This window comes from Apis cerana, linkage group LG3 (assembly GCF_029169275.1).
Source record: "Apis cerana isolate GH-2021 linkage group LG3, AcerK_1.0, whole genome shotgun sequence".
Lineage (NCBI taxonomy): Eukaryota > Metazoa > Arthropoda > Insecta > Hymenoptera > Apidae > Apis > Apis cerana.
Window position 1 is genome coordinate 4564671 of NC_083854.1, and position 12504 is coordinate 4577174.

The 12504-nt window shown below is 23.1% G+C and overlaps 2 protein-coding genes across 11 annotated transcripts in view; one reads left to right on the forward strand and one right to left on the reverse strand.

Moving 5' to 3' along the window:
• Positions 1–24: 24 nt before the first annotated feature.
• On the forward strand, positions 25–5292 carry LOC107993895 (E3 ubiquitin-protein ligase Bre1). 2 transcript variants are annotated; one of them, XM_062072307.1, is made up of 16 exons: positions 25–285; positions 393–566; positions 1032–1218; positions 1299–1487; positions 1576–1697; positions 1769–2005; positions 2134–2259; positions 2489–2662; positions 2726–2983; positions 3069–3200; positions 3304–3572; positions 3653–3806; positions 3902–4015; positions 4093–4495; positions 4595–4689; positions 4767–5292. In XM_062072307.1, the coding sequence occupies exons 2-16, from the start codon at positions 417–419 to the stop codon at positions 5046–5048; spliced, it is 2892 nt and encodes a 963-aa protein (XP_061928291.1). In that variant the 5' UTR covers positions 25–285; positions 393–416; the 3' UTR covers positions 5049–5292. The 2 variants fall into 2 exon arrangements, with proteins under 2 accessions (XP_061928291.1, XP_061928292.1); XM_062072308.1 differs by having other exon boundaries at positions 4111–4495.
• Positions 5293–8361: 3069 nt separating this feature from the next.
• LOC107993865 (cholesterol transporter ABCA5) overlaps positions 8362–12504 on the reverse strand; it is a 32129-nt gene continuing 27986 nt past the window's right edge. For all 9 annotated transcript variants that reach the window (XM_062072294.1, XM_017050513.3, XM_017050514.3 and 6 more), the window contains 3 exons: positions 12269–12476; positions 11843–12182; positions 8362–11769 (listed from right to left, as the gene is read on the reverse strand). In XM_062072294.1, the coding sequence (XP_061928278.1) occupies positions 11666–11769; positions 11843–12182; positions 12269–12476 (652 nt within the window). In that variant the 3' untranslated portion in view covers positions 8362–11665. The remainder of the gene's footprint in view (positions 11770–11842; positions 12183–12268; positions 12477–12504) is intronic.

Genomic DNA, 12504 nt, shown 5'->3' on the forward strand with positions numbered 1-12504 from the left:
AGCACGCATATTGGTCGAAAGTGTCACATTCACAAAGACGATCATATAACACCGCGTGTCGATGAGCAAAAGAGGGGAGGATTCCCCTTGCCCCTATATTGCCCCATGAGACTTCTTTCTAACTCTGCATAGTACTTTTTGTCGACCGTTTTCATAAAAATGTAAAGATCTGTCGAGAAAACAATCTTTTCGACAGGTTTTAGATATCTAAAAATGACATAGTGATATCGAAACTTTAAGGTATTTGTGGAGAGGATCGCTGGTGGTATTAGTATACGTTACGAGGTACGGATTCTTTTGATCAATAAAAAAATTTCAAAGATTGTAAGCAATAAATTAGATACAAAGTGTTTGTTTTTCATTTTTAAATTTTTATATATTTGAATTTTTAGACAAGGAAAAACGCTTACGACAAAATGTCAAAGCGACCTGCAGAAAGTGGGGATTCGGGTTCCCAGCCACCTATTAAAAAAGTTCAATTCGAACCAATTTTAATCGGACCTATTTCAACTCTTGAAGAAATGGATATGAAAGTTTTACAATTTCAAAATAAAAAATTGGCCCAGGTTAGTTGTCAAATATACATTTATAGAATTATGTATGAATTTGCAATGTTTAAAAAATATTAGCCATAAGATTTTAAGATATTAATATATCAATCTTTATAATAAAACCATTGTCATTTTTTACAACTAATATTATTATTTTTGTGATTATTCATTATAAATGCAGATGTCATATAAAAGTAGTATTTATTACTAATAATATAAAAAGTTTATTATGTAAGCATGTAATATTATTCCATATTTATTTGATTATTAACAATATTGGATCGAAAAGACATAATATATATTTAGATAAGATTATTATTAGTATTTTATTTATTTTAATATTGAATCATAATTAATTATTTATTTACAATAAGTAAAGATTAATTTTCTAGTTGATTATTTTTTTTATATCCTTTCTTGATCAAAATATAAAATTATATTCATAATTTCCTTTTATATTACATTATCTTGATTTTTTAGAGATTAGAACAGCGTCATAGAGTAGAAGCTGAATTAAGAGAACGAATTCAACAATTGGAAATACGACAAATGCAAGATGATGCAGTGCTTAATGTTGTTAATCGTTATTGGAATCAATTAAATGAAGATATACGTATATTACTTCAAAGATTTGATGCTGAAACAGCTGATGAATCTGAAAATAAAAGTAAAAAAAAACTAAATAATTGCATTTATTAAAGCTTTAGATTTTTATAATTTATAATAAATGTTTTAACATAATTATAGATGAAAGTGAAGCTACAACATCATTTCTCATGCAGCTTTCTTCATGGGACAAAGAAGAGTTAAATGATAAATTAGCAAATCGTGTTCAAGTATCTAAACGTGCTGTTTCTAAAGTTGTACAGGCATTTGACCGTCTTTCTCAAAGAAATGAAAAAATTACTCTTGCACTTAAAGGAGAGTTTGATGGAGGTATTTTATTGAAATATATTTTAAATAAAAAAATATTTATTTTTAAAAAATAATAAATTTATTATGAAAAATTATTATTTATATTTAGAGGAAGCACCTAATATTGATGAAGTAGTACGTAGAGCAAATGCTGAAATACAAATGGAAAATAGGAATCTTCAAGCAATAAATATACAACTTCATGAAAAATATCACACCATTTCATTAAAGGTAAAATAATTTTATATTTATTTTAATAAATAATATTTAAATTATGTATTAATAAGTATGTTTTTTCATAGATGTCAGAATTACAAGATACCATAACAGCAAAAGATACATTTGCTTTAGAACTTTGTAACCAAGTAGAAGATCTTCAGTATGAATTGAATAAAATACGAGCCCGTAATGATAAATTAGAACATCATCTTGGAGAAGCAATTGAGAAATTAAAAGCATTTCAACAAATACATGGTACAGATGAAAAAGGAAGTAACAAACCAAATACTTTAGTTGCATCAAGTGTGTCACAAACGAAGGTATAATATATATAATAAATAATATAATTATAATAAATAATTATTATATTTTATTATATGATGGTTTTTTATTAAAATCATTATTATATGTTATTATTATATGTTTAATTCTATTTTGTCTTTTATAGCTTGAAGATTTACAAAGAGAATTGGAAGAAACCAGAGAGTTAGCTAATAATAGGCTGCAAGAACTGGATAAACTGCATCAACAACACCGCGATGCATTGAAAGAGGTAGAAGAATTAAAAATGGATGTGAGTTCTTTGGTTTTTGTATACACTTTTATGATACCCAGTATAGAATGTAAATTAATGTCATGTGCAATAAATACTTATGTTATATTCGCTTTTGCTGATTTCTTGTGTTTTACTTTTTTATATTAATAGATAAAATATTATGTAAAAAAAAAATTAAGTAGAAAATTATATGATCATATTATGTTCAAGTATTATTTTTACTTTGAAAAATATTTTATATTTACAGATACGACAACTTCCAGAATCAGTAATTGTTGAAACAACAGAATATAAATGTTTACAATCACAATTTTCTGTATTATATAATGAATCAATGCAATTAAAAACGCAATTAGATGATGCTCGTCAGCAATTGCAATCTAGCAAGAATGCTCATTTACGTCATATTGAAATGATGGAGGTAAATGTACTTTTTTTTTTTCATAAAATTATCAAAATTAAATAAATTCATTAATATTTTTAGAGTGAGGAGTTAATGGCACAAAAGAAATTACGTGGAGAATGTATACAATTGGAAGATGTTCTAGCTCAATTAAGAAAAGAATATGAAATGTTAAGAATAGAATTTGAACAAAATTTAGCAGCAAATGAGCAAACAGGACCGATAAATCGAGAAATGAGACATTTGATTACATCTTTGCAGAATCATAATCAACAACTTAAAGGCGAAGTTCATCGTTATAAACGAAAATATAAAGAAGCTTCATCAGAAATACCAAAAGTACGTATATTATTGATATTATATTTAAAAAAAAAAATGGATTAACAGAATAAAAGTATTTACAGTTGATATACGTTTATTGTAGTTAAAAAAAGAAATTGAAGAATTAACGACAAAATTGGGTCAACAAACATCTCAAGAAAATAAAGAGGGCAATAATTCAGATGGCAGTGGAAAAGAAGAAGATGCATCGAATTCTCTTCCAGGTTCAACACAGGTATAAAATAAATTATTTTAACATATTTTTTTCATATTGAATCTAATATTTTTCATGTTATAAAAATAATTCTTTAAACTTTTATATTTTTATATTAATTTAGATAAAAGAGGAGAGTGGAGTTTCAATAAAAAGGGAATCTGGAGAAGAAGAAATAGAAACTATTGAAGTTGGAGAAGGAGAAGGAAATAAGGGCACTCCAGATTCCTTAACTTTAACGTCTCCAACTTTAAAAAAAGAAAAAGATATTAAACGCGAAAAGGACATAAAGAAAGAAACTATAAAAACTGAACATCGTGATCCTGCTCATCGTGCCAAAGATACGAAAGTAGCAGAATCGGAGCTTGTTAGAGATTTGAAAGCACAACTTAAGTATGTTGTGTATTATTTTCAATTCAATATAATTTATTTATTATTTATTTATTATTTATATTTAATCGTTTTAATTACAGAAAAGCTGTGAATGAAATGAAAGAAATGAAATTATTGTTGGACATGTATAAAGGTGTTGGAAAAGAACAAAGAGATAAAGTGCAACTAATGGCAGCTGAACGGAAAACAAGAGCAGAATTAGATGAATTACGTCAACAATTAAAAAAAATTCAAGTATTTTTACCATTAAATTATAATTTATAATTAAAGTTTTTGTACTTTTTAAAAATTTTATCAATAAGTCTGTTTTCTTTTTTTTTTTTTTTTAGGAAAGTAAAAGAGAAGAACGTAAGAAATTGGCAGATGAAGATGCACAAATAAAGATTAAAAAATTAGAAGAACAAGCATATACTCTTCAGCGTCAAGTTGCTTCTCAAAAGCAGGTAACTTTATATATTTGATAAATTCTATAAAACATAAGTCTTATTTAAAACTATGAACTATTGGTAATGCTAAACAGAATTGTGTGTGGTTTCAGGAAGAAGAGGCTCTTTTGAATGAAATGGAAGTAACTGGACAAGCTTTTGAAGATATGCAAGAACAAAATTCTAGATTGATTCAACAATTACGTGAAAAAGATGATGCGAATTTTAAACTTATGACAGAAAGGATAAAAAGTAATCAATTACATAAATTGGCTAGAGAGGAGAAAGACGTTTTAAAAGAACAAGTTTCTACCTTAACAACGCAAGTTGAAGCTGCTAATGTTGTTGTTCGTAAATTAGAAGAAAAAGAACGTCTTTTACAAAATTCACTTGCAACTGTTGAAAAGGAATTAGCTTTGAGACAACAAGCAATGGAAATGCATAAGCGGAAAGCTATTGAAAGTGCTCAATCTGCAGCTGATTTAAAACTTCATCTCGGTAAGAGATTTATTTAAAGATATTTATATTTGTAATATTATATATATTTAATTAATAATTACAATAGAAAAATAGAAAAATATTAATTGTCTTATTTAGAAAAATATCATTCTCAAATGAAAGAAGCACAACAAGTTGTAGCTGAAAAAACGAGTTCTTTAGAAGCAGAAGCATACAAAACAAAAAGATTACAGGTAAAATTGTTATATTATTATAAAAAATTTTACAAATTAATTAAAATTTAATTATTCTCATATATATTTCATTATAGGAAGAAATAGCTCAATTAAGACGTAAAGTTGAAAGAATGAAGAAAATAGAACTTGCAGAAACATTGGATGAAGTAATGGCTGAGGAACTTCGAGAATATAAAGAAACTCTTACTTGTCCATCTTGTAAAGTTAAGCGTAAAGATGCTGTTTTAACAAAATGTTTTCACGTATTTTGTTGGGATTGTTTACGTACACGATATGAGACTAGACAACGTAAATGTCCAAAATGTAATTGTGCTTTTGGAGCTAATGATTATCATCGTCTATATCTCTCCACATGAAGAAGAAAAATTTAAATTATTAAAATTCATATTAATGTCATATTAATTCAATTGTGTAAATTTTTCTTTCTATTATGATGTGCATTTTTTTCTTATATTTTCTATTTATTCTCGTGATCATTGGTAAATAAAAAATACAATTGCACGTCTTGTGAAAAAAGAAACTGAAAAGAAACAAAATATGTAAAAAATTGTTATTATTTAGTCGAATGTAATATAAAAAAAATACTGCATTTTTTAATTATTTTGTGGTAATTTTTTTGAATTAATTATAATTTTTTCATAAATTTTGATCTCATGTAAAGTAAAATTTTGTAATTTTTTTTTTTTTTTTTTTTGGTAGTAACACAATGAGAATACTGGAATACTGAAATATATAATAAGTTTAGACTTAAAATTCAATTTGATTGATTTGAAACGGAATATTGTAATATATTATAAATAGACACTTAAAGTATATATTATAATTTAATAATAAAAAAATGAAAACATTTATTTTATAATTGTTCTTTTATGAACAATTATATTTAAAATATATTGAGAAAATTTCAGTTTTTAAAAATCACTTGATACTATCTTTTTTTCTGATTAATTGAACTATTAAAAAAGTAGAAATGTAATTTATTATATCAAAATTATATGAAATATATAACTGAAAAGTAAAAAAAAAAATAGTTAATTTTAAAAATTTTATTTCTTTAATTGAATTTTATATTTTGCCTAATGTCATTTTTTTTAGTTTTGTTAATATTTTAATTAAAAAAATAAAAAAATGTGAAAATATCACTTGTATACATGATGTATTATTATATGTATTACATATACATGTATATGTATTACTATAAAGAGAAATACTAAATCAAAAAAACAAAACCTAAATGTAAAAATAAAATGATAATCATCATTTAATGATGTAATTTATATTTTGTAACAAAGACCAAAAGATATGTATCAATGATTTAAAGTATAAATAGAATATATCTTTTAAATTATATTTTTAATGATTTATAATAATTAATTATGCCATTTTTTAAAGAAATTAAAACAAATATATCAAGTTACAGTAAAAAATGTTTCCTGAAATACATAAGAATATATTATCTTAATTTTAATTTAAGTGTTAAATTAAAATTAATTAAAATTTTTTTTTCATGATAACAATATAATATTTAAACAATCTTTCTTGTGTTTAAATATTAATAGGAATAATAAATACTTAATTCTATTAATATTTGATATCTGTAATTAAAAATATATACTTACATTAACCATTTTTAAGGAATTAAATTATACATATTTTCATAAATTCTTATGAATAAGATTTTATTATGTTGTTATGATAAACAAAAGTTATGTTATTGCATTTATATAAGATTATCATAATAAATTAGAATATTACAGATTACATAATAATATTTTAAAATATTTTTATCTGAATATAAATTATAAATTTAGGAACTGTTTTAAAGAAAATAAAATATTGAAAGTAAAAAAGAACTATGTTTATGAATTATATGTTTTTTGAATAATTTCTTGATGAATAAAATTATAAATTAAATTTTTAAAAAAATTAAGTTGACTGAAATAATTGATAAAACCATTGTATATAAAGTGTTAATATATTGGATATCTTGTTTAAAAGCCAAAACATACAAATATAAAAATATTGATTGAGGTTTATTTATTAAATAATAAGCAATTTAAGTTTTTATTAGAAAAATGAAATAGAAAGAGAGATAAAATCACATTATTTTTATTATTTTTACTATCATATTTTTGCCTCATTTTATCTAATGTAAACTTAAATTGTTTATAATTGAATACATATACTTTAATTAACATTTTTGTATATCAACTTTTATGTTTATTTTGATTTTGATCCAAAAATGTCCTACAAATATATTAATATTATTATTTAAAACACTTTAATTGAAAACATTAAAAATGTGCAGCATTCAGAACTATATAATATTTTATGAAAATTGAATTTACTTAGTTTCATACAATATGTTATATTCACATTAACAAGTATTTTATTAATTATAAGACTCAAAAAATGAGTTATTTATAAATAAAATTTTATCTATAATTTTGTAAATCATCTTGTATACATATATTTATTGCAATATAACAATAATACAATAAATTTAATATTATAAATTTATTTATCTAAAGCAAGGGATCTAATGTCCTTTTACAAAGTTAATTATTATCATCGGCAATCATTAATAAATAAATTATCTAAATATCTTATTAAAAGAGGCTCACTATTATTAAAAAGTAATCAGAAATCCTTTGATATCTTGTATTTTACTTGAATTATATAACGAACACTTTTTATTATATGCAAGTTTCTTTTTCAATAAAAAGCACGTAATATGTAAGTACTTACATATATCTGAATACACATGTATATATATATACGTAAAAACATGCAATGGAGGACAAATATATATTTCATAGTAATTTTATATTAAGAATTTGTGCTAACTATATGTAATAATCAAAATACTTTTTTAGTAAAATGTAAAATATTATTAATTTATGCATAAAAATATAAAATTTTTTTAAAATTATTTAAATTAAAACCAATTATAATTATAATTTAATGAAAACTATTGTATTTTAAATTGTATAAAAAGATTATATAAATTTATTTTTTTTATTTAAAAATCTTTAATAGAAATAAATTACTATATAAATTAATGTAATAAATAATACTAATAATTAATCTAATTATATCTTGATACAGTATTTTTTTCATAATTTTCTAGTATTTTTCAATATGCTATTATAATTTGTATGAAAAGTGTTTTGCTTTTAAGTAAATAATTTTTAAAAATCTTATAATTGAAAACATAAAAAATTTATTTTATGTAGATGTATAGATATACAAATAATTTAAATTTAAAAAGAAAATAGATCAAAAAATTTAAAAGTCGGAAATCATAATGTATTTATAATAATTATATTCAAATATTTGTGCTCAAAAACAAGCAATTATAGTTTATACAAAACTTTTTAATAATCGAAAAAATTTGTAACATTTTTTTATTATTTATATTTTATGAAAATGAAAGTTTTGAAAGGAAATCATACTTATTTCTATATTCTGTAGTAGCACATAACATTACTAATCAAATACTACTTAGATCAAATATATATCGGATCATTATAAGTTAGTTTAAAATTATATATTAAATAACAATAAATTAATTTGAAAAACAAGAAGCTCTTCGCAATTATATGAACATTTCTTATTTTTTTATAATATTCTAATTTTAAAAAACATGAAACGCTTGAAAAAGGACACTTTTTAAATGTTTAACTGATTTCTTTTTATTGGTGAAAAAGCTTCCATTTAACCAATTGATTACATTTACTTTACATAACAAATATGTAATTCCGCAAAGTCAACCGTTCATCGATAGGGTGTATATTTGACGTGTAGTTTTTATTGATGATAATCGCATTTTTTTTAATAATTGTATCTATATATGAGTCTCTTTCTCTCTTAATGTCTTTGAGTGTATAAGTGCGTCTATTAAAAGCACGAAATCCTTATCAGATGACCGGTCGCGCGCGCCAGTGCATGAGTGCATACATGCATGTGTGATTATGTAAACGTGTATATGTGTGACTGTGTAAATTTTTTTCGTCTATTTTTTCAATTAAACGAAAGATGACTTAACAATAATTTATAAATATCTCGATACGAATATATGTATATATTATTCCTACAAAATCATATATACCAATGAAAATCGATTTTATAATTGATTTATAAATGAAGTTTGATTATGAAAGAATGGCTTCTTGTATTTCTGTATATATTTTAATAGTTACATTATAAAAAAAATGTGTGGTACAAAAAAATTTTAGCTGGTAATGATAAAAATCACTCAAATAAAGTTGAAGAAAAACTTCAAATCAATATTATGAAATATTAATATAAATATTTTTAAAACAAATTGAAAGATTTGCAGTAAAAGAGATGATTACATTAATTATTAATTCTATATTTTCATATTAATTTTCTAATTTTCTGATATAACTATTTTTCTTATTATTATAAAGAAATTTTTTCTTTTTAAAAATAAAAATTAATTTTTACAGTGATAATAAAAATTCATATAAAAGTTATTGTGAATTGTTTATATAAAAGAGAGTTTCTCATTTTAAATTAAAAGTTTTATTTATGAACATATCGAATAGTTCGCAAATTTATATAATTTAGTTTAATAATTTTGAGAAAATTCAAAAAACTGCAAATTCTCTCACTGCAAATTCTCTAATTATATAAATATAAATCCATATGTATATTAATATATATAATACATTATATGTGTATATACATATATATCGATCGATATAAAAATTCGACAAATGTGAACGAGTCACAACAGGAAAAGCCAAAAAATGGCGATTAATATGAGCAAAGAAGATATCATGTATAACTACAAACAAACAAAAAAAATAATTATTTGTGAATACAAGTTATATCTACTTTTTAATGCAGCACAACAGTATCTTTAGGAATGTTTATAATTTTCCCATCTTGTAATTGTGATATACTTAAAACATAATTGTGTTCTTAAAAAATGATATACACATATGTATATGTTATATTTTATATAAATATATAAATATGCATATATTTACATATTCATATATAAATATGCATATATTATATATTCATATACATAATTTTCATAAAATTATCTGCAGTTTTCCTTTTCTTTATGTAATTTCATAATTGACTAAATTTTATATTGATGTGATATTAACTAGAACGAGAGTTGTGCGTACACAATCCCTTATAAATGTGCGAATGCACGGTAGCGCATGTATAATTTTTCATTTTACATTTCCTACTATATCCTTCTTATAACGAGTTTTATTTACAAAAATTAATATCCCCTTACAATGAAATTTTTATTTTTGACTACCTATGCACTATAATCTATAAAATATTTCGTTCAGTCCGTCAAACAGTATTCTCTTCCGTTCGATTTTTTTGAATTTTTATTACGGAAGATGTACGCACATAAATATTAAAAAAAATCTTTTTTCCAATAGGAAAAAACTTGAGACTATATATTTTTTTTTCAACTTTTCTTTTTATCCTTTCAATAGATTTCATTTGTAATGCATAAAGCTTACTCGAAATCGGATTATATAAAACAAGATACCTAGCTTTTTCTATCCTATTATTAGTCTACTTTTAAAATGGGTTTAATTTAATAATTTTACGTAAAATATGCATATAATAAAAAATTATTGTTTTTTTTATTTTCACTCTTTACTTCAGTTTCAACTCGTTTTAATCAGACTATTTCATTTATTTAAAATTGCAGTAGAATTAAAGCATTTTTCGGAAAAATAAAAATTTTAGAAGATAAAAAATTTAATTACAACATAGAAAAGAAAATTAAAAATATTTATAAATAATTTTACATCGATAAAATTCTTTTAAAATTATTAAATTATTTATATAGATTATCAAATATTATTTGTAATATATTTTTATCATATTCAAGTTGTCCTATCAAATTTCAATTGCCTCTATTATAGAAATCTCGTATTAAATTATTATCGTCTTATGTGCTACTGAGGCAAGATTAACAACCTATAATTTGTTTTTTGTTTAAAAGATTTCAGAAAAGACGATAAGTAAATTGGAGTACATATTCATAAATATGTAATACATATTATCTTATATGCACAAATTAAACAGCCCATTATGTTTTGTATATAATCATATCTTTTCTAAATAATGATATAATTTTTTTCAACAATATTCGAAATAAGTGCGAGCAATAATAAATATTAATAAATAAATATACGTTCCTATGTTTATCAATATCGATAAATAATCCATTGAATTCAGTATATTTAAAAAGAATTTAATATTGATCTTTGGATTTGTATTTTTTTCGCTGTTAATAATGTTTATTATTCTTAATAATGATAATAACGTTCCAATTCCACAGCAATATTATTTGTGAGACTTATTTATAATATTCATAGGAATCGAATAATAGACTATATTACAATGTAATTTAAAAATTATGAATATTACTATTTAAAGTATTAGTATTAGTACTGCATTTTTGCTGATAATCGAATAAATCGTTTACAGTTTGCACATTACACGATTTTCTATTTACAGCTCAATTAATTTTTATACATGCGTCCATTTATCTCACGATAATTACCTCAGGAAGTCATTGTTAATTCTGATAAACGCAACAATATATCGACACAAAAAAAAATATCTAATATTTTTAATGATTAGGTCGATCATGTATAACGTAAAAATATGTTTTTTTTCATTCACAAAATTGTCGAGTCAAAACAGAATTTATACCTTCAAAATCTGCATTCAAAGACATAAAGTTCTTTTGTAATTATTAGAATATTTTTGATATTTAGAATGCAGAAATCTTTTTTTTAACTTTGTTTAACTTCATTCTCAATAATATTTATGTGAGAACACAAAACACTAATTCTTCCAATAAGAATAATTTTTTTACACTTTTTGCACAAATTGAGCAGTTCCATGAGTATTTCACTATATAACACATGAGAATAAACACATTCATTTGTGTGAGTTATCATTCTCCCGAATTAGATTCATCATAGTGAGAAAATTTAAGAAAAACTTGTTCCAAAGTAGTTTGGCTGAAACTGTATTCTTCAATATCCAATTCAAGCTTGGCTGAAATTCGAAATATCAATTAAATTATTAAATTAAGAACTTTTAATGGTTTAATTATTTATTTGATGTTTACCTTTCTCCAATTGCATAAAACACTCGGCCAGCGAGTTAACTGCATGTTGGGGTACAGCAAAAACTAATCTATCAGCAAAACTTTCTTCTAAAGTTGCATCTGGAAAAAGACTGGAAACAAATTCCTTCAAACTTGTAATTCTATCACCGGAAGGTGTGGTAGGTGTACAATCACCGCCTAAAAGTTTCATTTCAAGAGTATAGCCTGCACCATATAAATTCTTCAGATGTTGAGTAGAACCAATACACCTTAACTCTCCTTTTACCATTATACCCACTCTGGAACAGAGAGCATCAGCTTCTTCCATTGAATGAGTAGTTAAAATCGCACCTCTACCACCCTATTGTATAATAAATTTATTCATAAAAGAATTATCATCAACAATCATATTAATAAAAAATTAAAAATTTTAACAGAAAAACAAACCTGAAAACTAGCAAGAATTGTATCCCATAAAAATCTCTTAGATCTAGGATCCATTCCTGCACTGGGTTCATCCATTAAAACAACTTTTGGACCTCCAATCATTGCCATAGCAAAACTAAGTTTTCTTCTAGTTCCACCTGAACACTCTTGAGTTTGTTTATCGGCATGCTCATGAATTTGCAAACCAGTAAGATATAAATCTACAATTCTGAAATATAAAGTTTTATTTTACAATA

Coding starts and splice junctions, on each gene's coding strand:
- LOC107993895 (XM_062072307.1), top strand. CDS start 417: ATGTCAAAGCGACCTGCAGAAAGTGGGGATTCGGGTTCCCAGCCACCT. Junction 3,807..3,901: donor AACAATTAAAAAAAATTCAA/GTATTTTTACCA, acceptor TTTTTTTTTTAG/GAAAGTAAAAGAGAAGAACG. Junction 4,016..4,092: donor AAGTTGCTTCTCAAAAGCAG/GTAACTTTATAT, acceptor AATGCTAAACAG/AATTGTGTGTGGTTTCAGGA.